The following is a 27,496-nucleotide window of genomic DNA, read 5'->3' on the forward strand; positions in this document are numbered from 1 at the left end:
AATGCACCTTGCTTCTCTTTTATGAAAAATAACTAATCTTTAAACCTCATCAAATGTGTTATTCTATATTTTATTTGCAATGTAAGCGGCAATCTGAAACTAATTTAACTAAAAGGGTTAGTTCAAAATTATCTCGTAATTTACTCAACTCAAGCCGTCCTAGGTGTTTATGACTTTCTTCTTTCAGTCAAACACAGAGTTATATTAATAAATATCATGGCTCTTCCCAGCTTTATAATGGGAGTGAGTAGAGCCTGGGTTTTTGAAGGTCCATAAAGCACATTAATCCATCATAAAAGTAATCAATACGACTCTAGGGAGTTAATAAAGGCCTTTTGAAGAGAAGCAATGCGTCAGGTCAGAGGTCACTAGTTCCACCGGAACTACACTCACATATGACCGTTACCGGTAGTCAGTGATTATAGTTTATAATTATACATTTATAAATATGGACATTTTTCTTACAAAAACGCATCGCTTTGCCTCAGAAGGCCTTTATTAACCCCCTGTAGCCTCGTGGAGTACATTTATGATGGATTAATGTGCTTTTTGGAGCTTAAGAAACTCAGGCTCTACTCACTCCCATTATAAAGCTTAATGGAAAAAAACAGGATATGAATTAATATTATTAATATAACTCTGATTGTGGGTAAACTAACCCTTTAACTATAATGGAATCTGATTTACAAGAGTTATTGATCATTTTTCAGTGTGTGTGTTGTACAAAAGTACAAATCTATACATTTTATTAATTTTCTCTACAGAGAAATAGATTTTTAACGATTAATGTTAACCCTTTCAACACAGAACTACCAGGAAATGTGATGTGAAATGATGATGTAATATTCTCAATCTGATGTCGACTTCATTTTTTAAAGGGATAATTCACCCAAAAATTACAATTGTCATCATTTACTCACCCTTACGTTGTTCCAAAACTGTATGAGTTTCTTTCTTCTGTTGAACTTAATACAAACTAGATATTTTGAAGAATGTTGATAACCAGACAGTTGATGGTAGCCATTGACTTCATAGTAAGAAAAAAACACACGTCAGCCAAACAGCTGCCGTCAAATGTTTGGAAAAAGTGACTGTCACAAAAAAAGGGACCTTCCACTACCACAATGCATTGTAAATTATGAAATGAAGTCCCTACAGGAGTCTCAATCAATAACTGTGTTACCATTGATTTCCGGAACTTGAACACCAAAGACGCTTTAATATATCATGTTTTATTAGACAAGGGAACAACTGTTTGGATACATTTATCGACAGAAAACTGATCATTGTTATATAGCTCAACACATTTAGTCTTATTGTTTGAATCTCGTTTTCATGATCCATGATCAACAGCGATGCGTGACGTCACCCGTAGGTTTCTGAAGAGCAGTTTTGAAGCAAAAGTCGGCCATTGCCATCTTGGCAGCGCGTCACTCCCGTATAACTGAAAATGGGCAAAGGGGCTGGATGTGGGTGGAGCTGAGGTGACGTGAAGGCTAGCAGACAAACGGCAATCCACCTTTCACTCAAGTGGCCATGTCCTTAATTATGCAGAATTTTAAGGCTTAATATAATTTGAACGAATGAGTTATAAAAAAAAATCACCCCCCTCACAGTTGGCATTTTAACATGAGGCTCAATGAGATTCTGCTCCCTTTTGGAGCCTGTCTCTAGCGGCCAGTCGATGAATTGCAGTTTAAGTCACTTCCGTATTGGCTTCAAGAGAAACTGGGCGAGGTTGCTGTTTGGTTACCCTACATATTGTACGCTTGACCGGAAGAAGCAGAAGCGGCGACGGACCCCATGGGCATCCTTGTGTGCCCCCCTCCGGACCAAGGGAGAGAAAAGCTGCCCATAACTGCTGGTCTAGGATCTGTTTTCCTAGTCATAATAGCATATTATTAGCGAAAAAGAGTCAGCAAAAGATCCAGGGCCCTATTTTAACGATCTGAAACGCAAGTGTCAAAGCGCGAAGCGCAAGTAACTTTGTGGGCGGGTCTCGGCGCTGTTGCTATTTTCCCGGCGGGATAAATGGCTCTTGCGCCCGGCGCAAATCTAAAATGGGTTGGTCTGAAGTAGCTTCATTATTCATAGGTGTGGTTTGGGTGTAACGTGAATAAACCAATCAGAGCGTCATCCAACATTCCCTTTAAAAGCAGGTGCGCAAGTTCCATTATGGATTGCTATTATTATGGCGTATTTACCAGGCGCACGCCAGGAGCGGTTCACAGCCGAGGAGACTGATGTTCTTGAAAGAGCAGTGAAAGACAGAGAAGTTGTGTTGTATGTGGATGGGAGAAACCCACCCAAAATAGCGTCGGTTAAACAGGCGTGGGAGGAAATAGCCACAATTGTTTCATCAGCTGGCATCCCCAGGACGTCGCACCAGTGCCGCAAGCGCTACAATGACATCAGAAGACGGGGAAAGTCCAAGCTTGCCAGCATCAATCGGGCACGCCGTGTAACGGGAGGTGGATCTGCCTCTACTCAGGACCTGACGCCAGCAGAGGACATCGCTGCGTCCACCCTCACCAATTTTTTTTCCTGGTTCTTGACGGACAAACCAATTTGTTAGATGTCCTTATATACATATATGTCTTGCCAGAAGTTGCCACTATTGGGCAAACAGGTCTCCTTAATTATTAGACTACAATTAGCCTGAATAATTTGTAAGCTAGATTTATGCCTATTTTTTCACATCTTCGTGGCACACCACAATGATTTCCGTCATCTCATGTGTTAATATTTTTTAGTGTAACAATTTATGATTTGCAAAAATAACTGTTGCATCTGTGTAGATTACATGAGCAAAGTGTATGCGCGTTGTGCACGCTATACATTATGGTCAAGCATGCGCCCTTAAAATAGCATAATGAACAACGCGCAACGCGCCACTGACTTTAGACTAGGTTTTTTCTGGTCAGTGGCGCAATTGTTTAATGGAACAGCAAAATAGCACCAGGGATTGTTTGCGCCGGAACACGCCTCCTTTTTTGCGCTGAACCGCCCAGGTAGCGCAAGTGCATTCACTAGTTTAGCGACATGCTTCTGTGGAGGGAAAAGCGCGCTTTGCGCGGGTGCAAAATAGGAATGACACATGCGTCGGTGTACAAAGTCAATTGCGCTGGGTGCAAGATAGGGCCCCCAGTGCGTATCTGTATTTGCGCTCGTTAAATGATTCAATTTCCAACGTGTTTCCGCTTCGGTGCGCTAATCCTCTCTAACAAAGTGTAGACATTATGTAAATAAGTGATTCATTGTGTCGTCAGCCTCACTAATTAATATAACGGAACTTTGTGAGATTGCGTTCATTGAATGAGTGACAGCTTTTAGTGATTATAATGGGAGGGCTCTTTGCGCACTGACTAGGAAATAAACAAATAATAGGCCTATAATATATTCAGAATTTGAATAAAACTTTCGTTTTCCGTTCTTGACAAGCGGCCACATTCACGATTCAACATGCAGGCCCATCCGCATGCGGGATTCACTCTCGAAATTGTGATGAGTGACAGTGATAAATATTTATGTATCGAAATCAGGCTCATATAAATGCAGGAAAACACCATTCCTGTCTGCATGTCAATATCCATGGATCACTGGATCTTTGCCAAGTTGTAAGGAACACAATATTAAGTCCAACTTTTAGTTTAAAGTGATAACCGTTTGTTTTACTCCCGTTTTCCCCTATTAACTCATGCAGCTGCTCTTCTGCCACTCAGCCCCGGCTGAGGGGGCGTGATCCGGCGGGAAAGTGACGGTGATGCATACCCTCTATTGGCGACCTCTAGCGGCGAAAAACTACATATTGTGCCTTTAAATCTCATTAATTGGGCTCCATTTAGCTTTTGGAGAAGTAATTAACAATAATAATAATAATTTGTTACATTTATATAGCGCTTTTCTAGGTACTCAAAGTGCTTTACATATAATTGTATATAATTGGTCATTAAATCTCTCTGGTAATGTATTCAGGGCCCAAGACAGTTTAAGAAGTAGGCAGAAGTCAGTCACAGCCTGTGTGCTCTATTGTCTATTTTTTATGAGAGGTCAAATAGTTACAATTAAATGCTCTTCACTTCAGCTCACTGTTGCCCTGGTAACGTGACCAACCCTTCATCTCGTGCTTTGAAGGTCAAGCCTTAAATTGCTGCAGTGGCAGCTCCAATTCATCTCAGTGACATTTGACACTCTCTCTGTTCCATTCTGTTCTATCTCCCTCTTTCTTTTTCCACATTGATGCATTAAATATATACAGAAATATAATCCTTCCTTAGAGTCAGCAAATTTAGAGTATCTGGTGATGTACGGAAAGTATTCTTCAATTTTAACACGCTTAAGGGTAAGTGGAGTCGCAGGTAAATTGACTGGTTCCAAAAATAGCATCGCAATCTGTCGTCAAAATCATAGCGCGTGCGGGAGTGTGTATGTGCCGCCCGCCACCATAAGGTGAACCTGTTTATCCCACCTGGTTTCCCCGTGTTTTTTTTCCCTTGTTGTATACCTAGGAGCCGTGCACATGTTTGCACGTGTGAGTTTGGTCGGGGTGCTGGGGGATGGTGCATGAGACAGGAAGAGCTATGGAGAGAGCTGTTCTCTGAGGAGGAGCGCAATTACGCAAACACAGCGATTAATGCAGTGTGAAGGACACTCGATGAGTGCCACTCGATCTCTCGGCACTGTCGGCAGTGAAGGCAGGAGACCCACCTTATCCGGAGGAACTCGCGTTAAAATATTTTGCCTCAAAATGTAGACGTGTCTAAAATAAAAACAAGTGTGAATGGAAAGTAACAGAAACAGTAAGCCATATGCTGAAATGAATAAATTAGCTTACCCTTGTCCATGTCACTGGGGACAAGAGCTTATGTGAACTTCATTATTTTGGGATTATGTTATGACTCGATATTCCCTTGATGGCATCGCACAAGCTCTTTAAAGTGACAGTGAAGTAAAAATTCTGTTATCATTTACTCAACTTCATGTTGTTCCAAACCCGTTTTTCTTGCGTGAAACACAAAAGTAGATATTTAGCAGAATGTCCACGTTGCTGTTTTCCATACAGTGAATGGCGACTAGGGACAATATTGTATTAAAATAGCAGCTTATGCATGATGCTTAAAGGTAGACTGGGTAAATCCAGCCTGATCTGCCGGCGATTTGATTTCGCCCTGCAGCTCAGTCTGGAAACCTGTTCATTAATTTCTACTGCTTCTGTTACACTTTTGCCGGTACCAATCACAGACTGGCTTATCCGTCTGGCGCGCTATTGGCGGGTTTAACACGATGACGGATAGAGAAGTGATGGGTTGTTGCATAGATATCCATTATAAAGGCTAGATGTCTCGTCCGCACTGCTGGCCAATGGAGGTCGACGTCCGCACCTGGCGGCCATCTTGTCACAGGCAGTTCACTCACTCGTAACATTGTTTTCATGGGTGCTTGCACTTTTTAAATAACCATAACTTGCTCAAGTTTCTATCGATTTTCAAACTGTTTGGTTTGTTATAAATGTCAGAGATGTAGTTATGACACTGCATACTTATGAAAAAATATTCATAATTTGTTCAAGCATCCATAATTATAGTCACGTTAATAACGTTTGTAAGAAACCAAACCATTTGTAAATCCGTTAAGATTTCAGTGAGATAAGAGTATTTGTGTTCATGCAGATCACTCGCCTTACATCAGGTACCACAGAGCCCTGCCTGTGACAAGATGACCGCCGGTGATGACGTTAGAGACTCCGCTGTAAGACATCTAGCCTTTATTATGGATATCTATGGGTTGTTGCCCATTAATCACGCCTCTTGTGGTCCGATTGGTTGAAGGACTATCCAATTGCACACAGAGTCATTTGAATTATGCTCGTTTATCATGCCTCTTGTGCAGTAGAAAGTACATAGCAGACTCTCCAGACCAATGTTCAATCTTAAATTGAGCTTGGTCTGGTTATAGCCAGACAAGCTTAAAGGGATAGTTCACCCAAAAATTAAAATTCTGTCATTAATTACTCACCCTCATGTCGTTCCAAACCCGTAGGATATTCGTTCATCTTTGGAGCACAAATGAAGATGTTTTTAATGAAATCTGAGACCTTTCTGTCCCTCCATTGACAGTCTACGCAACTACCACTTTTAAGGCCCAGAAAGGTATAGACATCCATGTGACTCCAGTGGTTTAACCTCAGTTTTATGAAGCGAGTGCATTGTGCAAAAACATAATTTACCACTTTATTTACAAAATAGTGCCATGACGCACTTACACTACACGTGAACGTGTGTTGGAGATTCATATTTTGTAAATAAAGTGGTAAGTTATGTTTCTTTTCTTTTTTTGTGCAAACAAAACACTCGTGTCCCCTTCACAAAATTGAGGTTAAACCACTGAAGTCACATGGATTACTTTTATGATGTCTTTGATAACTTTCTATGGCTTGAAAGTGGTAGGCTGTTAATGGAGGGACAGAAAGCTCTCAGATTTCATTAAAAATCTTCTTTTGTGTTCTGAAGACTAATAAAAGTCTTACAGGTTGGGAACGACAAGAGGGTTAGTAATTAATGACAGATTTTTTGTTTTTAGGTGAACTGTCCCTTTAATATAGAAATTGCTGGAACATATTCTGACGTGCAGAAGCTTCTATCAATGTCACTGTGAGGAACTAAAGTGTTCCTCTATTATAGGAGTCCTTTGTGGTTTCAGCAAGTACCCACGATTGTTCTGAAGAGGAAGGACAGGTCTATTTTGTCATTAAAAAAAAAAAAACAGTTGTAAACATACTTTTTTTTTTCAGTGCATCATTTAAATAATGTAATGTATGTAAGTAATGTTAAATGCTGAATATTATGGAAGCTTTTTCTGCCACAGAATAAAACTACTTTTTAATTGCACAATGAATTGTGTCGTTATTTCTCTGAATTGCGAGTTTATAACACGAAATTCTGACTTTACAACTGGCAATTGTGAGCACACAATTTGGAGGGGGGGAGTAAGAATTGTGAGATAAAAGTTTTGATTTATTTGGCAGAAACAAGCTTCCTTTTTTTGCTGCGGCCTTGCATGACCCTGCACATAATATACCACTGGAGGGTGCTCACAAACTTATTCCCCTGAAGGCTGAGGTGAATGGAAAAGGTGAGTTTCCAGATGTCTTTCAGATGATATAAACTGTCTAAAACCTAAGACAACTTACAGTACAGTGCATGAAGTTCCTCAGAAGGTTCCATAAAGTTATGGCCAATGATCTAAAACAAACTCAAGTGAGCTTTAGCGATGACTAAGCAAATTTTTAGTGACCACAATGCGTATTTCACCATAAAAATTGTGTCTTTAGTAAATAAATATAATATGAGTAAAAATAAATGTACTACTCTTAACTGCTTCATCAGAAGGCCGAACAGGACTGTGTGATATTGTAGATATCTGTGCTACCTTCTGAACAGGTGAATTAATCTCTATGGAAGCCCATTTCCTCCATAACAATCGTGACATACTTAAGTAGAAATTGGCTTAAAACCATACAATAATTTTACATTTTTATGTCATAATTATGACTTTTTATGTCATAATTAAGATTTACCAAAGCACGATTGTTATGGCAAAGGTGAGTTTCCAGATGTCTTTCAGATGATATAAACTGTCTAAAACCTAAGGCAACTTACAGTACAGTGCATGAAGTTTCTCATAAGGTACCATAAAGTTATGTCCAATGATCTAAAAAAAACTCAAGTGAGCTTTAGCGATGATTAAGCAAATATAGTGACTACAATGCTTATTTCACCATATAAATTGTGTCTTTAGTATATGGAAAATGTTTCAAATGGAAATAAATATGACTAAAAATAAATGTACTACTCTTAACTGCTTCATCAGAAGGCCGAACAGGACTGTGCAATATTGTAAGCAGCGAAAGATACATCTGTGCTGCCTTTGAAATCTGAACAGGTGACATAAAACATAAAAACAATAAAAAGACTGACATAAAAAGCCATAATTATGACATAATTTTTACATAAAAAATAAAAATTATGACTTAGTATGTCACGATGACTTTTAGTCATAATTTTCTTCTCATCGTTGACTTCATACGTCATATTTTCGATTTTCTATCTCATAAATAGGACTTAGTTTGTCATAATTTCTACTTTCATTACAAAATTGAATGGAAATGGGCTTCCATATATAAGTGCCACCTACTGTCAGAGAGAGAATTTACATTTTCATTTAGCCCGTCTGCCATTTTAGGCTGAAATGTGAGGTTTGTCATTTTATAAAACTCTTTGATTTTGTCCAAAAGTTTTTACGGTCATTTTACAGTTGAGGATGCTACCCTTTCAAAAGAACGTTGCAGTTCTATTCTAATATCAGAATTTTTCAGAAGAAAAATTCCCCATTAAGTTACTGATGTTAGTCAAACCTCTCATATTCACCTAATCACGCTGGTGTCAGGAGCTTGCTTTAGCAGTAGACCTTCAGTCTAGTGATGGATGCAGTGACCAGAAACCACCAGCAGATGACGAGAGAGTGAACATGAGCGCTGCAGGAAACCTTCACGACAAGGTCACCTTAACATACACACGCCCTGCTAGTGAGGTCACTCAACTAGAAAATATATAAACTCTCTTGACTGTTTTCAACCCATACCTCCTCAATAGAGGCCTGGAGGAGAAAAGTCGTTTACTATGATGAGACATAAATGAATCATGCGACTGACAACTCAGCAGTTTTGTAAGAAAGATATTTATAGCATATCATTGCTGTTTCGGTTGCAGGTGAACAAAACGGCTGTAAAGGTTTTCTGTGATGAGAATATCAGAATTGTGAGATGACCTTTTCAGAAAATTTATAAAATTCCTGCTGTCACATTCTGTCTTATTAGTATTTAAACCTTATTTTTCCACAAACTTTCCAAGGAATCGCACAGATATTCTCAGAAGAGAATTGCTTCAGTCAATAATAAGGCTTAGCTTAAAAACTGGCAGGCCGCAACAGTAAATACTGCAACAAAGCTACCTGGTAGAGGACCGATGGGTAGCATTGTCCTTGACGGCAACGGATGTTCTATTATCTCTAAAATCATGCAGGAAATGTTGCTTAAACACATGCTAATACTGCTTGACTCAGCTTTACGGTATATACAAAGCGTTTCTGTACACCACAAACCTCTATCTAAGAATCTGTCGTGAAAACAGCTCTCGTGGGTGGACTGTACAAAGGTCATATATGAATGTCCGCTTTAAACCTACATGCACCCACCCCCCTAGCTTTTTTTTACCATTACTTTATTCCATTCATTTTACATTATTTTAAAAAATTGCCATTGAAAAACATCCTTAAAAAGTTGTGTAGATTCATAAATATAATTCATTAAATCAATTAAATGAAAATGTCCAAAAGTGCTTGGAGGCAGAGTGTCATGTCAATTCAGAAAGTATCCATTAGTATGTCCTGCAAACCCAGATGGAGTTTAGACAGGGTAGTGTGCATGCATATCCAGCATTAGTTCAAATGGTTCCTCTGTATTGATCTATTAAGTATAAGATTTCTATATTACATTTTTAGCTGCGATAACTGCTGTATTTAGACACAGCATGAAACAATGAGGTCATGAAGTGGAATCCTGTTATATTTAGCCATGCTGACTGGGGGGAGAAAGCGGCAAAAAGCATCTGTCTGAAGTGTTGTGATGGGTCTCATGCAGCTCTCTGGGTGCTCCTGTAAATTCCGAATGTGTCGCACATAGACACCGCTGAGCTAGTTGCCATGGCAACAGAGGCAATGACTCAGCGAATGTCTTCTTAGGTGACAGACGAGACTCATTATTTGATGGAGACAGACCTGTTTCATGATCTAAAAAAAGATGTTTATTCATGTTGAGGGTCCTTGGAGGTGTTTGGAAGATGAAAACACCTTTAAGCAACTTCAGGACATGCAATTAATATTAAATAATGGAAGTGCTCACACTTTCAAATTAGGCACAATCACTAATGGTCTTCCTTGTTAAGGAAAATACAAAAGAAAAGTCATGTGGTTGATGCCCTAGAGATATTATATAACAATAGTTAGGGATAATGGACAGTCAGTCAGTCATTATTGCAAAAAAAAAGAATCACTGTCAGAGTGTGTAGCTGTAGATAAAGTACACGACACAGAAGATAATTGGAATGTCCTTTAATCTACCGATATTAACAATAAACTGGATAATAGCAAGGAAAAGAACAACCTTGACGTAAAATAAAGCTTGACAAAGAACAGACAGAAACTGAGGGCTTAAATACATGGCAAACAGAGGGCTATTAACAAGACACACCTTAAAACGAGGACTCTAATCAAATCAGTAACCATGGACACAGACATGTGGGGAAAATTGAGAGAACTGAACCAATTAACACACTAGGAGAATAACAAAGAAGACTCAGACAAGAACTAAAAAGAGACACATAGTGAAAGCATATCAAAAACAAACTCTAAACATGATAGTACACCCCCCCTCCCGGAAGGTGTGTCCTCGGGGGTGCCCTGGAGGCCGACGAGGGGTGGTTCAGTCCGAGGAGGAAGCCTCCAGGGCAGTACCGGTGCTACAGGGAGCCAGGGCGAAATCGGAAGTACAGGGGACCAGGGCGAAGCCTGCAGCTCAGGGGACCAGGGCACAGCCGGTAGTCCAAGGACGGCCTCCTCTGGACTCTGGACAGGAGACAAAGTCCTCACGGGACTCTGGAAAGGGACTGGAGCCATCACAGGAATCTTGATGGGGACTGGAGCCATCTCTGGACGGGGACTGGAGCCATCTCTGGACTCTGGACGGGGACTGAAGACTCAGGTGTGGCGGCCATCCTGGCAGAGAACTCAGGCGTGGCGGCCATGTCAGGAAGAGACCCTGGAAGGGACTCTGGAGCTATCACAGGACTCTGGACAGGAATAGGAGCAATCACGGGACTCTGGACATGAACAGGAGTCATCTCGGGACTCTAGACAGGAACAGGAGCAATCACGGGACTCTGGATGGGGACTGAAGACTCAGGCGTGGCGGCCATCTTGGCAGAGGACTCAGGCGTTGCGGCCATCTTGGCTGAGGACTCAGGCGTGGCGGCCATGTCGGGAAGAGACCCTGGAAGGGACTCTGGAGCTATCACAGGACTCTGGACAGGAACAGGAGCAATCACGGGACTCTGGACATGAACAGGAGTCATCTCGGGACTCTAGACAGGAACAGGAGCAATCACGGGACTCTGGATGGGGACTGAAGACTCAGGCGTGGCGGCCATCTTGGCAGAGGACTCAGGCGTTGCGGCCATCTTGGCTGAGGACTCAGGCGTGGCGGCCATGTCGGGAAGAGACCCTGGAAGGGACTCTGGAGCTATCACAGGACTCTGGACAGGAACAGGAGGAATCACAGGACTCTGGACATGAACAGGAGTCATCTCGGGACTCAGGGCAGGAACAGGAGTCATCTCTGGGATAAAACCCAGGAGCTGAAGCTTTCTCTGGGCTGAAGGTTGGAGTGAGTTCTGGGGCTGAAGACCGTAGAAGGGAAGCTGATTTCAGCTAACCAGATGGACGTAAACGCTGGATCCGCCACTTGTGCCCCCAGGTCCATGCTGTTATAAATCTTCTTCCGGGCTCGGGGAAACACGGGTGCCCGGTGCGTGGCTGTAGATAAAGCGCACAATGAAGAAGATAATTGGAATGTCCTTTAATCTACTAATAATAACAATAAACAGGGGAGTACCAAGGAATAGTACAACCACAAACACATTGACACTGAGAGAACTGAACCAATTAACACACTAGGAGAATAACAAAAACTCAGACAAGAACTAAACATAGACACACAGTGAAAGCATATCAAAAACAAACTCTAAACATGCACGGACGGGGTGATCAGGAATTCGTATTCTAATAATAATTGACTGATTGTACATTATCCCACTTATTATGCCGCAAACAATTAAAGTAAGGGTAGGCAATTTGTTTTATAAAACATTTTTTGTTATACTGGTTTAAACTCTTTTAGAAACATTTACTGTACATATATCTTCTGTGGAGGTCACAGGACCAAAACATTTTCGTCCAATCATTGCATTTGGTCCGAATGTAATGATTGGATGTCCTACCTGCCTGTCATGTATTTCCATACCTCCGCACACATCATCACAGCGTTCCTTAGGCTATGCAGAGTTGTTGACAGACAACAAACAGCAGCTGCCTTTTACACTTCCTCCTGAACTAAAACAACATGCTTACACTCTTAAAAAAAGGGTACTATATGGCACCAAAAATGGTTCTTCGTCGTTATCATAGAGGAACCACTTTTGGTGCTATATAGCACCATATCTTAACATGTTCTGTATATGGCAGCGGTGCTATGTAGCACCTTAGTTAGCGGTGCTATATAGCACCTTAGTCAAAGAACCGGTGAAGAACCTCTGAAGAACCGCTGAAGAACCACTGAGGCACCAAAATTGGTGCTATATAGCACTTAAAAAGGTTCCCCTATGATTACGAGCCAAGAACCATTTTTGGTGCCATATAGAACCTTTTTTTTTATAGAGTGTATGCTGCGGTCACCCCATCTCGTAACCGTAATTACGAGATTGTAATTCTACCTGGAGTTGTTCATGTCCTCAGACTTATGCGTTTCTCTGTCAACACTATCAACGCCGAAATGAATCTGCAGCAGTCAGGTAGTACAACTAGATCTCTGTAAGTAGTTTACATTCATTATTATTATAATGTTATGTGCTTTGAGACATGAGGTAATTTAACGGCATCTCTCGTGACACTTTGCAGACTCTGCTCTGGCTGTGTGCGTTCATATGTTTTGGAGGAGGCGTGGCTATGGAGACGCTCTGAAGGGAGAGTGGGATCTCATGCTTTCAAAGCTAGCTTGCTAAATCTAGCCTCTCCAAAATGTACTACCCTACCTTTAAATAAATAAATAGACATGAAACATTGATTTCAAAAGAAATTATGTGAGAAACTTGCACAGTCAATTATACAGCCATTATACAGTACTAAATTATTTGACCACAGAATTCTGTAATGACCAATAAGAATATAATATTTTATAGACACGTTTATTAATGCATTTTTACCAAAGAAAAAGGTGTGCCTTTTTATCAGTGGTTTACTGATATCAGCTTGAGTCTCCCTCATTGGTTCAAATTTCACAGCAGTTAAAGCTGTAATATGTAATATTTTTGCAGTAAAATATCCAAAAATAACTAAGCCAGTGTTATATATTTTGTTCAGTTGAGTACTTTCAATATCCCAAATGTTTCTAACTATTTGTAAATCGTGAGAAAATTGCTATTTTAACCAAGGAACCGGGACGTGTGAGGGAGTCGCCTGTCAATTGCGTCATATCTGTGTTCCCCTCGGTTTATTTTGCAGAAGCACTTTACTCTCACTGCAGTGTGTAACCAGTGTCATAGCAGCCATCGAGCGAACGCACAGAGTAACGGCATTACATAATTTTCAACACACTCAAATGTATCTGATATGATAAACAGAGTTGCGTTACCTCATACTCATGACCGGAAAAGCGGAAATTGCGCCTGCGACTGTGGCATAATAAAAGTCCCGCTGCTCACGAGGCGTGTGTTGCGTTCATCTTATTAACAATCACTCCAGTGGCCTTGCTCAGCTCCCACAACACTCTGTCCTGCTCTGCTTCATACTACAGTAATGTTAATAATCGCATCCATGAACATGATTTCTGCCCGCGTCCTATCCTGATTCTTTTCCACCTGCTGTGAGGTGAAAACCACATGTCCCAAGATTCTGCATTCAAACTTAGTGTCATCAAGCTACGCCTTTGATTTGAATAGGCGACCTCTTACAGAGAAAAGTTACATAGTGCACCTTTAAATGAAGGTTCCAAAATGGGGGGTTCGCAGCAAAGCCATAGAAGAATTATGTTGGGTTCCCCAAAGGACCTTTCAGTGAACAATTCTTAAAAGAACCATTTTCTTAATGTGAAGAACATTTTAGTAATCTAAGGAACCATTTTTCATTATAAAGTACCTTTAGTGGTTTCATGGATGTTAAAGGTTCTTTAAAGGGGCAGTGTGTAGTATTTATGAGGATCTGTTGACAGAAATGCAATATAATATACATAACTGTGTTTACCTTACATAATGAACCGTTATGTTTTTATTACCTTAGAATGAGCCATTTCTATCTACGTACACCGCGGGTCCTCTTACAGTGAAGTCTCCATTTTGTGCCGCCATGTTTCTACAGTAGCCCTAAATGGACAAACTTCTCTACAGAGCGCTAGCTACTCTCTGCTGTCTCAGACGACGACATCTTTGTCCTGTGTTGGCCACCGTAGCTTCTCTATGTGCTACGAAAAGGGAGGGGTGAGAAGTGGATGGTTGCAATTTGCAACCTCACCACTAGATGCGGCAACAAATTACACTGTACACCTTTAAGGAACCAATGATACTATAAAGAACCTTTATTTTTTATAATTGTTCAGTATAGTAAGCTTCACATTCATGCTAGGTCTTTGCTGAGTAATCTAAAGTTGCTATCACCTGGAACATTAGCAAAGGAAGTCAGTGTTTGCTGTGGCGATGTCTTATCTTCTGATATACAACTCTTTGTTGGGATGCCAGCCTTTTTATTTCTATTTTAATCAGATTATTCAAAAATATTAGTAAAGTAGATCAATGTCAGGCCTACATTGCTGGTAGAATCCATATGAGATGAAGAGCACTGAAGTTAAAATGTAATAGACAACTCATTTGCCTAACATGAAAAAGCATCTTTTATATTGCAATTATTAAAAAGATTTTGAATTTCCAGTGTAGTAATCCACTTGACATCCACTCTGAATATTTAGTGATGTGCTGCACCGAACAATATGGTATTTATATGTTCAGAATACTCATCATCATAATATTAATTCAGACAATCGTATCTGTTTATAGTGGAGTCCAAATTGACTCTCACATTTAGAATGTGGCTTCAAAATGTTGGTATTAACTGTAAATCTGACAATGACATACTGTATGTGTTACTGTACACTTTAGAGAGAAACAAATCTGTATCTGTGTGTGTTTAGTAATATCAGCCATAAATTCATATAATGTGGCCTCTCAGAAAATTATTTAGTGCGTAGTGTCTCCTTATGAACTCACCTTGAGTTTGACAACTGTGATCTTGAAAAATCAGTTTTTGACATTTTTGACATTGACAGCTTTGCCTCTTTTGTGTGCTCTATTTGTGATTCAGTCTACGCTCTGTATACATGTAAACACTGTTCCAAGGTGGTTCAGTGCTTGTTCAAGGGTGTGTGTGTGTGTGGGTGGGTGGTGGCTGTTCATGCACCTCTATGCACTCACACAAGATGCAAAGGGGTCTATCAATCATTGTCACTTCACTTCTAGAAACTTCCTTCCAATTTTCTTATCTTTTCAAATCATCCTACATTTCATATTCCTACGCTCCTGCGTGTGCATGTGTGTGTATATTGTGTATATATGGTATTGATGTGCTGTGGTTCCCATAGTAAACTTTTTATATTTATATTTCAGTTTTCAATATAACTATTAATCATTAAGTTCATATGTTCTGTTGTCAGCATTATAGTTTAAGTGAATTTCAGAACTTAGTCTTTGATATGTCTCTCTATTGTAATAATATTGGCACTCAAACGGCAGGAACAAGAATTATTTTGTCCTCCAGCGTGATTTGAGAATGAAAGAGCATCTTGTGCTTCAATGGAAGCAAGAACATCTGACCTTTCTTACAAAGCAATTCATTGTGATGGTCAGTGAAAAGTCCTCTCCTTAAAGTTGATTAATTTCCATGAGGAAATGGGGGTTCAGTTTCTTTTTCAAACTTTCGGACCCCATATTTTACATTTCTCTGCATATGGAGTTGCTGTTCTGTTCTGTTTAATTGGCTTTTTTATTAGGCTACTCATTCCAAATATCCTGCTTAATTTACACTGTTATAAATGTCAACTGAAAACTAATAATTGCCTTAAGGTAGAATCAAAGTGGTGTTTAGCCTGCAGTGATGGGAAACACTTTGATATAACACACAAGCATAGCCTATGTTCATCCATCTGCATGCGTTGTCTAAAAATAACAGCCTGAGTGAGCATCCTTAAAACACAGCGCCGTTGGGCATACTAGATCCGTTTCCCCACTTTTACGCGTTGAGCGTTGCTCTTGCGTCATGCGTTTTTACATCACTCCCTTCAACCTGTCCTGTTCTTACAGCGGCTTTTACGTCTCTTTACGCATCCCTATTGTAAAGTGATTCCCACCCCGATTTCGTGAGCTGCACGACTGTGTTACGTCATTGGAGGTTCTGTTTGTGATTCGCTGTGGGCGACTGTGGGCGGGACCTGGGCGCTCCGCTGGATATATTACGCGGGGCACCTTGGAGAGAGCCGGGTACGGCTCCATGTCACGGTGGGCATAGTGCTCCGGGAAGGGGTGTAGTTTTGCAAAGGCGGCAAGAAAGGACACACGAGGGAATTCGCTGCCCAAGAGGACAAACAAAACCTTACATTGCACCATGCCTGCTCAAAATAAAGAAGAAGGAGGATGGAAGAAGTTTGTTTGGAATTCGGAGAAGAAGGAATTTCTGGGGCGCACCGGTAGTAGTTGGTGTAAGTATAACCTATAGATATAATATCGACAGTATCGCTGGATTTCAGCACGTCGGACAGCGCTGTGATGCCTGTCATCGCCGTTTCTATAGCAGCAGGTACCGATAGACTGCCAGTCTGGTCACGATGCAACCTGTATGATTTGACTTTGCAGCAAATGTCTCGCGGACTTTCATATATCGACATACGGACTCAACGCACGATTTGCCGTGTTAACAGGTGTATTTTGATGGTTCAAATCCTACTTGAACACGTAGGTTCATTTGCTGGTGTTTTTTCTGTATCCCACCTGTTTCGTTGAGAGTGAGACCCCGAGGTCTTTAGACAGGCTTGATGTGTTTTTCGTTTTTTTTCTACCTAAATAGAAAGATATATGAATGTACAATGAATGCTGAGCATGAATTCGATGCTGACGGAGGAGCAAAAGGTCAACAAAGGACAGCATCAGATTTTTGATCAGTTCGATTTCCAAGGCTAAAGATGAAATTTAATAAAATGATTTTACTGCTTAAAAATAAATAATTAAACAAATAACGAGAAGGCTTCTATTTGTATAAAAGCTGGCTGTTTCTTCTCTGTGCGTGTCATGAAATCAATCAGCATGTCATTTAATTACAGCATACATGTCATTATTAATGTTATACACATACAAAGGGTTAAAAATGCATCATTGTTCAAGGTGACTCAAGGTGAAAGGCCTAGTATTTGGGGTCTGACTGATCCATAAGGTTGCACTGAATATTGACGTCATGTATTTGAGGCAGCAACAGTTTCTAATTGATAGGCTCCATGCCTTCAGTTTTACAAATGTGGCTTACCTAATGTCCAAACTTAACTCCGTTGTCATGGTAAGTCGTTGAATCTGCCTTACAGTTGATATCATTTCATCTCAAAGCACCTTGCATGTGTCTAGCCAGTTGTGTGTGGACATAAAATCCATGCTAGAGCTATTAAGTGTAAGAAGTTCCTATAGGGAGGGATGCCCAAAACGAGTCGTGCTTTAGCAAAGCACTGCATGATTACCTTCTGGACGTCAGTGCATCTCCTAGGATTTCTGAAGGGCATTACATCATCTAGTACGTTGACATTCGCTGAGCTTTAGTCCCAGTGACCCTCTGACATTGCTTTATGCACCACTGGAAACCACACGGACCTTGTGCCCTTGCCTAACTGCACATGAGCAATTGAAATTTGAGTTTAGCACTATAATGACTGATACAGTCTAATCATTGGGTCTAATTCGAATCGGCCTCATCTGAACAGGCTGTCAGTGATTTCTTTCGGGAGAAAAAGTGGAAATACTGGTTTGACTGGTTTGGAAAGAACTTAAGAAATGACCCTGGTTTTACTGCACTGCGATGCCCTACACATTGTTGATGCTTGAGACATTGAGATTACTCATCATATCCTGTCATGCTGGCACCTCTATATTTTCTGGGGACAGACTGAGGACATTTGTATTGCTGGTATGGTGTCAGCAGTTTCGCCAGTTTGATGTAGCATCACTGAGCTTACCAGGACCAGTTTGTTCCAAGTAGTAATTTCCAATAATACTCTTTCTTTAATGAATGGATTTAGTAAATATAGGTTGTATATGTATAAATAAGTTCTAGTAATAATGACTTTAGCTCCAGTAAACATTTTTCACCAAGGATACAAGGATAAAACACACTTGCTTTATTGCATTGCAATTTTTTAACCATCAATTAAAATGATCAAAAACCAAAAGTCTATATCAAAAAACTGTCCCAACATCAGAATTGCCATATGTCTTGCATGCTGAAATATGTTCTTATCTCTCCCTCTCTCTCCACAGCAAAAATCTTCCTCTTCTATCTCATCTTTTATGGCTGTCTGGCCGGGATCTTTATCGGCACCATCCAGGTTCTCCTCCTCACCCTGAGCAATTACAAACCCACCTGGCAGGACAGAGTTGCTCCTCCAGGTAACAGCTCTACTGTGGTGGCTGTCCCACCCTTTATATTTAGTTGCGAGTGAAAGCTGAGGCTAAAGTTTTATAAAAGGATTTGTGAAGCCCTGGAGGTTCATGGTGGAACTGCACAGGGCCAAATTGAATAAAAAGTAAAAAAAAAAAATACAAACAAAAAGAATAATAATTTGTCTAAACATCAAAATATGATATTTTCCTGGTAGAGAATTTTTTTAAAAGCCACAAAGATTATTTTTGTTTTCATGGGGTCTAGACATGTTCAAGGGTTCAAATGAAATCATTCATTTCTCATCCTCATGTTGTTCCAAACAAGTTAGACTTTCGGTCATTTTAGGAACACAAATGAAGATCTTTTTGATGAAATCGGAGAGCTTTCTGTCCTTCCACTGACAGCTATGCAACTACCACTTTGACGCTTCAAAGCGTTCATAAAGAGATCACACAACTTATCCGAATTGATCGGTTTATTCCAAATTTTCCGAAGAGACACGATGGCTTTATATGATGAACAGATTGAATTTAGGCTTTTATTCCCATATAAATATTCATCAACTCACACATCAGTTGTGGTAAACGGAAGCTCAAGCATGTTTGCTTGATGTGAGAGAACCAATGAGATTCATTCTCGTGTTACGCAGCACGTTTGAGCTTCACCAAGAGCCAATGAGGTTCATTTTAATGTTACGCGGCACATTTGAGCTTCAGAAAGAACCAATGAGGTTTATTCACGTGTTTTACGCAGCACGTTTCAGCTTCAGAAAGAACCATAAGGTTCATTCTCATGTTACGCAGCACATTTGAGCTTCAGAAAGAACCAATGAGGTTAATTTTAATGTTACCCAGCACGTTTGAGCTTCAGAAAGAACCAATGAGGTTCATTCACGTGTGTTACGCAGCACGTTTGAGCTTCAGAAAGAACCAATGAGGTTCATTCTCATGTTACGCTGCAGATTTGAGCTTCAGAAAGAACCATAAGGTTCATTCTCATGTTACGCAGCACATTTGAGCTTCAGAAAGAACCAATGAGGTTCATTTTAATGTTACGCAGCACATTTGAGCTTCAGAAAGAACCATAAGGTTCATTCTCATGTTACGCAGCACATTTGAGCTTCAGAAAGAACCAATGAGGTTCATTTTAATGTTACGCAGCACGTTTGAGCTCCAGAAAGAACCAATGAGGTTCATTCTCATGTTACGCTGCAGATTTGAGCTTCAGAAAGAACCAATGAGGTTCATTCTTGTGTTACACGGCACATTTGAGCTTCAGAAAGAACCAATGAGGTTCATTCTCATGTTGCGAAGCACATTTGAGCTTCAGAAAGAACCAATGAGGTTAATTCTCATGTTGCAAAGCACATTTGAGCTTCAGAAAGAACCAATGAGGTTCATTCTTGTGTTTTATGCGGCACATTTGAGCTTCAGAAAGAACCAATGAGGTTCATTCCCGTGTGTTACGCGGCACATTTGAGCTTCAGAAAGAACCAATGAGGTTCATTCACGTGTTTTACGCAGCACGTTTCAGCTTCAGAAAGAACCAATGAGGTTCATTCTCATGTTACGCGGCACATTTGAGCTTCAGAAAGAACCAATGAGGTTCATTCTTGTGTTACGTGGCACATTTGAGCTTCAGAAAGAACCAATGAGGTTCATTCTCATGAAATCTGTTCATCATATAAAGCGATCATGTCTCTTCAGAAAATTTTGACTAAACTGCTCAGTTCATATAGATTCGTTTTACGATCCCTTTAGGAAATTTTTGAAGTGTCGTAGTGGTAGTTGCATAGCTGTCAATGGAGGGACAGAAAGCTCTCAGATTTCATCAAAAAGATCTTCATTTGTGTTCTGAAGATGAATGAAAGTCTTACGGGTTTGGAACAACACGAGGGTGAGTAATTAATGACAGAATTTTCATTTTTGGGTGAACTAAGCCTTTAACACATTCGCCTGCATGAAATTCTAGCAGGTTTCGAATTTTAAGTTCATATATTTTGAAAATCTGAATTTAGAGTGTGATTCTGGTTCTCTTAGTTGGTTTGGGACACGCTGTTCCTTTTGCTGTCACAGTTTCTATTCCTCTTGCAGTTTAATGTGAGGCTTGAATCAATCTGACAAACATTTGGTGGGTTCAGGAAATAGATCAAGTGCTAAGAGAGCTCTGAGCACTTGGGAAGTCATCATCTGTTAGTTTTACATCACAGGTGAAATATTTGTCATGCTTTCTTGGTAGAACAGAAGGCATATGAGGTTAAGGGGAAACAGACTAAGAAACACAACAGACACCTTTCAGACACATCAGAACTACAAAACACACTTTAAATAGAAACTGATGCCACTTGTCTGCAAGATTTATTCAGGAAGTTTTGGATTCAGGATGATTCTGCAAAGATTTCTGCATTTATTCTATTTCCCCCTCTAACAATCACAGAATGTTCCTTTATGATTTATTTACAACCATGAGTCATTGCTAGGCTAGGAGGATTCGAGCTTTGCAAACTGTTTTCAGAACATGCTTTCTTTTTACATGTGATTCTGTTACAAAAGATGACATTTGATTCGGTTTAAAATGCAAAACCACTTCAGTTATCAAACAGATGCTCCATAAAGGCTTTGTCCATTTGCCAGATGCATCTGAATATCACCAGTTTTTAACAATTGCTAAGTTCCTGCATAATTTCATGCTGATAAAAAAGGCCAATTATTATTTTGTGAAGATTAATGCAATATACATATATGTCAATTGATTTTTATTCATAAATATGATATTTTTAGATGGACAGATGAAATTTGTAAACATCCCTTTCCGATTTTATTTTTCCGACTTGTCCAATTAACCCTCTGGGGGTCTTCATTTATGGGTCACACTCAGGCCTTCGGGTCAAAAATGACCCGGAGGGCGGGATTAAGATAAAAAAAGATTTGAGTAAAATCAATGAAATATATTTTTGTTCAATAATATTTTTTCTTTTCTTTTTTGGTGTTTTGAGATAATTTTATGATTAATAATTAATATTTATGCAATAATTATGACCCATTTTTCCCCATTAAATATAATAAAAAATGTATATATATCTATATTTTTTTTTAATTTTTTTATTAAAGATGTATTTCATTTTAGAGTCAAGCCTAGGCCTCATGAAATAAATTTTTTTAATGAGATCGGTGCCATCCAGTGTTGAGCATTTTTATCACACAATAGCACATTTTTACCACTATAGTGGATCTTGCATTTTATAAAGAAATTTAAAAAATCGTAGCTTCATCGGAATGGTCCGAAACTTGGTGACTTTATTGGTAGTTGGTATATGAACACCCCAAAACATTGGGGACAGGACTTGAAAAGTCTAAGTGGTCGTAAAAAAAAAATAGTCACATTCAGGACCTTCGGGTCAAAAATGACCCCCATAGGAAATGAATGGGAAATTTTTTTTTTCTGCATACAATCTACAAATCAGCCAGGATGCAGAAAAAAAGGACTCAACAGTGAAGGGGTGAATCTCTAAAATATCAACAGTGCAAAACAGACAAAAAAACTCACACACACACACACTTATACACACAAAAACACACGCACACACAAATGAACGCGTGCCATTCCAAAAGCTAATTGTGTTTTTGTGTGTGTGTGTGTGTGTGTGTGTGTGTGTGTGTGTGTGTGTGTGTGTGTGTGTGTGTGTGTGTGTGTGTGTGTGTGATTTTTTTTTGTCTGTTTTGCACTCTTGATGTTTTAGAGAATCACCCCTTCACTGTTGACTCCTTTTTTTCTGCATCCTGGCTGATTTGTAGATTGTATGCACAAAAAAACTCTGTATTTTCATATTTTTGCCAATTTCCCATTAATTTCCTATGGGGGTCATTTTTGACCCGAAGGTCCTGTGTGTAACTATTTCTTTTACGACCACTTAGACTTTTCAAATCCTGTCCCCAAATTTTTTGTGTGTTCATATACCAAGTACCAATAAATTCACCAAGTTTTGGACCATTCCGATGAAGCTACGATTTTTAACATTTAAACAGAAAAAAAATTCGGATCAGAAATGACCGAAGACCCCCATAGGGTTAATGTAAAAAGTGTTTGCAAAATAAACGTTGTGTTCAAAATCGAATACTTGCCTACTATATAGTATGCGAAAAACAGTATGCCAAAAGAGTAGTATGTCCGAATACATAGTATTTGAAAAACAGTAGGCGAAAAACTCCCGGATGACATACTGCTTCCGACGAGATTCTGAAGCGCGCATTCGATGGACACTTTACTATCCCATGAGGCTTCAGGAGAGGATTTATAAATGGCAGTGAAGTGACGCAACTGATGCTGGTAGGTCACATGACAGTAACAACATGGGGGATGTAGTACATCCGAATTTCACTAATTCTACCCATATTCATACTATATAACATACCTTTTAACGGTTGCAAAATAAATTCAAACTCAAAGGTGGTACCTACTATAGTACGAGATTTCGGACACAGCTAAATTCTTGTGTGAATCATTTACCATTTTGGGGAGGTTAAACAGCTGTAAGAGATGGCTAAATTGGCAAAATTATTCTTTGAAATTATTCTTTGAAATCACATTTTATCAAAAAAGTTGACAAATTCCTCGGAACTGCCCATAATGAATGCTGATATTCCAAATAATTCAGGACTGACTGAGTCATGGGTTCAAAAAGACTAGACAAAGATTCAAATTAGTCAAATGAGAGAAGTTTTTTTTTTTTATGTAAATATGTCTGAATTTCATGTATTTATAAGTTCATTTTTCTGTGCACAGGGCTTAGTCACTTCCCACGATCAGACAAGTCTGAGCTGATCTTCTCTGCGGATGACGTGGAGACATACCTGAAATACACCAAAGTCATGAGAGAGTTCCTAGAATCCTATGACCTCGAAAAGCAGAAGGACCAAATGAAGTTTGAGGACTGTGGAGGTACCAGATTACACATTATTCTTCTGTTTGAAGAAGTCAATTGGTACTTGAGTCCCAAATGAATATGGACGTTCTCTTAGCAGGATCAGCCTACAAAAAGCCAAATACTAGAACATGTCATGAATTATACCACACACTTTTGTAATACATTTTCAATTAACATGTACCAGAAAATCGTTTACATGTACAATGATATGTAGCCTTATATAAGAATTACACAGTACATGGCTACATAATTTTTTTTTTTACTTCTGTTTTTCAAGCTCAACCCCAGGATTACAGGAACAGAGGGGAATTAGAGAGTGACATTGGTGTCAGGAAGGCATGTAGGTTTTCGAAGACTTTGCTAGGACCCTGCTCTGGCATCGACGATCGTGATTTTGGATTCTCAGAGGGGAAGCCCTGCTTGATTGTCAAGCTCAACAGGATTGTGAACTTCAGACCGAAGGTTTGTTAAATACATGCAACAATATTCACAAAACGTTTGTAACATTTCTGCAGACTATGAACTAATTGACTAAAGGTTCCTTTTTATAATAAACTAGCAATTTGAATTTACAGTATTGTGTAAATTATGTTTTTCCATATCACCTGACCTGTTTTATTTCATGTAGTTACTTTATAAATTAATATCTATTTTTTGTATTTGTTTTTTCTTCTTATAAAATATATAAAATAGAAATGTATTTTCTTTTAGATACCAATGTCAAATGAAAGCATTCCAGAAGAGGCGCATTACAAAGTCCAGTCCAATGTGATTCCTATCCACTGCACAAACAAGGTGAGCGATCCTTTCGCCACTGCACTCAATACACTTACCGAATTGTTCCGAATATAAGACGACCCTGATTATAAGATTTTCAAGATGTACCTTTTTGAAGACCAAATCTTTTGTCAAATAAATGCTTTTACTTGAAAATTATTTTCATATTGCATATTTTTCAAATGCTAATGTTTGCATTGAAAGTATGGTAAATACTGGTAAAATGTACAAAATAAACACTTTTTGGCATACCATCAAAATAACCTGTAGCCCATCTGAACTATATAATAAATGGGCTATCCATCTCATAGTGAAAACCAAAATTTCATTAAAGGAACACTCCACTTTTTTGAAAATAGGCTCATTTTCCAACTGCCCTATAGTTAAACAGTTTTGATATTACGCAGTGCCTGAAAATAGGCTAACTTCCGTCAACATAACCAATGTGACACCCTGCTTGCACAGGGAGCGTGCTGGGGACTATTTTCAGGCGCTGCGTAATATCATTGCGCCGCTGCACCCATGTTATGGCAGCAAAGTTCCTTGATTATTATGCAGGAATGAGAGTATAGTTCCTAGCCATATCGGTCTAGAAAATCGCAACTTTTCCTTTTCCGTCGGTCTTAGTACACGATGTAACTACAGAAGAGTCAAGTTTTAAATGGGAAAATGGATTCGAAAACGGCTGAATGGAATGGAAAACGGTGAAACTCAACTGTTTAACTCTAGGGGAGTTGGAAAATGAGCCTATTTTCAAAAATAAGTGGAGTGTTCCTTTAACAGTAGAAGTGAAATCTTATACTTGAAAATCACGTACGTTGGAAGTTTGGTCCCGTCAGCGAGGCACGCAAACATGACAGTCACGCAGCTCTTAGATGGTTAGCAGTTTTAAGACTTTTTGCGATCTTCTAACTCTTGACACACCGCATTTCTTGGCACACGCGCCACCTATTGTTTCCGGCGTATTATTGACATCTAAAAGTCTAGACCCTGAATATAAGACGAACCTGTTTTTTCATTTTTCACTATTGGAACAATATGGTATTTCCTCTGTAAACCAGTAAAAAATGTTGCTAACCGATGGCATATTGCTTGCAGAAAGAAGAGGATGCAGGTAAGCTTGGCGAGGTGAGGTACTACGGTATCGGAGAAGGCTTCCCCCTTCAGTATTACCCCTACTACGGGAAGCTCCTGCACTCTCACTACCTGCAGCCCCTGGTGGCCATCCAGTTCATCAACATCACCTTGAACACGGAGATCCGCGTGGAGTGCAAAGTGTATGGGGAAAACATTTATTACAACGAAAAGGATCGCTACCAGGGACGTTTCGATATTAAACTCGGTGTCCACAAATCATGACCTCTGAACAGAGTACCTCCTCTCTCTCCCCCTATTTAAAGGCAAACTAAGGCCCCTCTTCTGACTTGAGATACAAAGGCACCAGAGAGAAGTTTCTCGCCGGTCTTCCGCAGCTGTTTAACCGAGGGGATGATTTTTTTGAATGTACAAGTGTCTCATGTCAGAAAGAGGCCTCATTTTAGTTCAGGAGAGAATAATTAAGGAAACAAAAAACAAAAAAACAAAAAGCGAATAAAAGATTATTTAAAAACGCTAGTCTAAAACAACAAACCATCTTACACATGTGGGACCTAACATTGTCTGTACTCTTTACTTCGAGCTTTCTGCTTTCAGTCTAGGGTTAGAACGTAAACACCTGGATTAGCCATAGCATAGAAAATTTATTCTACTACCGAATGAGAACTGTCCACGATCAAAGGGGCACGTTGTTTTACTGTAAATTACATTTCCTCTACCAATGTAGCCAGCACTGTTTTGTCCCTCTTGTATTGTATTGCTGCCTCGTGTGATTTCCCTATATTTAGAAAGTGCACAGTAGTTGCATATGTAGGTTGTTTCAAGCCACGCCATGTGTGTGATTCAGCTTCATTTGTCAAACGTGCCTACATATATGTATAGTTACTTAATGGAAATACACTGGCCTCTTAACATTGCCTTTCGGGGGTATTGATGTTCTATCTTTGCATCTTTTAGGTGTATTATAGGTGGGTAATAAACCTTTTTTTCCCTAAAATCACTACAATGTAGGGGGAAGATTGTACTTCTCTTTGATGATTCGTTTTCACTGAATGTAGATGTTGCCTTTGGTTTTATGGTGTCGTTCACGTGTGGAGGGACCCGCTACCGTAGCTTTGATTTTTTTACATCTTTATCTTTACGTTTTCTTCCTTGCCTTGTCGTTCTTCTCGTTGATGAAGGCGCCACACGGCGTGGTCGAATGTTTTAAATTTCACTATTTATTAAGTGGTGACCTTAAATATTCTGTTCTTGCACATGCTCATGTTCTGCAGAAACTCGTCATGAATGTTAATAATGCCAAAGCCATTAAAGTTATTCTAGATTCTATCAGAAGTAATGCAATACCCTGTCCATCGGGATGTTTTGTAGGTGTGCACAATCAGTGTCAAACATCAGAAATGTCAAATTTCACGAGTCCCACAAGCTCTCATGTTTGAAACTAAACTGGAAAAGACTAACTCAAATAAAGATGAGACTCTAAAATTGTGCCGTTTTTTATTCTATACATCTTCTATGGTACTGTTTGAATGAAACGTCATTTTAAGATATTGTTTACTTTGTTTGTTATAGTTTATGTATATATATATAAGACAGCTTTTCACCGCCAATACAAAGTTTACACTCTTTTCTTCTCACATTTGGATATGATTACAATATGTAAAATATGTTTTTTCACATCAAAACATTTGCACATGATTGTGATTCTATTTATTGATTTTGCATACCTTCTGAAAAAAAGAACATTATTGTCTAAGTAATTTATAACAAAACAAAGGACACAAACTCTTAAACTCTTAAAACTTTTACCTCTCTAATTATTTATATTTTGTCAATAAAAAATTTAAAAAAATTATATATATTATATATATATATATATATATATATATATATATATATATATATATATATATATATATATATATATATATATATATATATATATATATATATATATATATATATATATATATATATATATATATATATATATATATATATATATATATATAGCTCTACAAAAAACTAAGAGACCATTTAACATTCAGAAATCAATGTTATGTGGTCTCTTATTTTTTTCCAGAGCTGTGTTGCGTCTTTTAGGTGTATTATATGTGGGTAATTAACATTTTC

The 27,496-nt window shown here is 39.1% G+C and overlaps 1 protein-coding gene across 2 annotated transcripts; it reads left to right on the forward strand.

The window, feature by feature from the left end:
* Positions 1 to 16,406: 16,406 nt before the first annotated feature.
* On the forward strand, positions 16,407 to 27,044 carry atp1b1b (ATPase Na+/K+ transporting subunit beta 1b). 2 transcript variants are annotated; one of them, XM_079813513.1, is made up of 6 exons: positions 16,407 to 16,627; positions 18,444 to 18,572; positions 23,350 to 23,505; positions 23,769 to 23,953; positions 24,203 to 24,286; positions 25,367 to 27,044. In XM_079813513.1, the coding sequence occupies exons 1-6, from the start codon at positions 16,534 to 16,536 to the stop codon at positions 25,625 to 25,627; spliced, it is 909 nt and encodes a 302-aa protein (XP_079669639.1). In that variant the 5' UTR covers positions 16,407 to 16,533; the 3' UTR covers positions 25,628 to 27,044. The 2 variants fall into 2 exon arrangements, with proteins under 2 accessions (XP_079669639.1, XP_079669640.1); XM_079813514.1 differs by having other exon boundaries at positions 16,408 to 16,627; positions 24,203 to 24,275; positions 25,457 to 26,845.
* The last annotated feature ends 452 nt before the right edge of the window (positions 27,045 to 27,496 follow it).

This window comes from Gobio gobio (genome assembly GCF_949357685.1).
Source record: "Gobio gobio genome assembly, chromosome: 3".
Lineage (NCBI taxonomy): Eukaryota > Metazoa > Chordata > Actinopteri > Cypriniformes > Gobionidae > Gobio > Gobio gobio.

Excerpts from the sequence above, each read along its gene's own strand:
- atp1b1b (XM_079813513.1), top strand. The coding sequence starts at position 16,534 with ATGCCTGCTCAAAATAAAGAAGAAGGAGGATGGAAGAAGTTTGTTTGG. Across the intron at positions 18,573-23,349 it reads GGACAGAGTTGCTCCTCCAG|GGCTTAGTCACTTCCCACGA; the intron begins GTAACAGCTCTA and ends TTCTGTGCACAG. Across the intron at positions 23,506-23,768 it reads GAAGTTTGAGGACTGTGGAG|CTCAACCCCAGGATTACAGG; the intron begins GTACCAGATTAC and ends CTGTTTTTCAAG.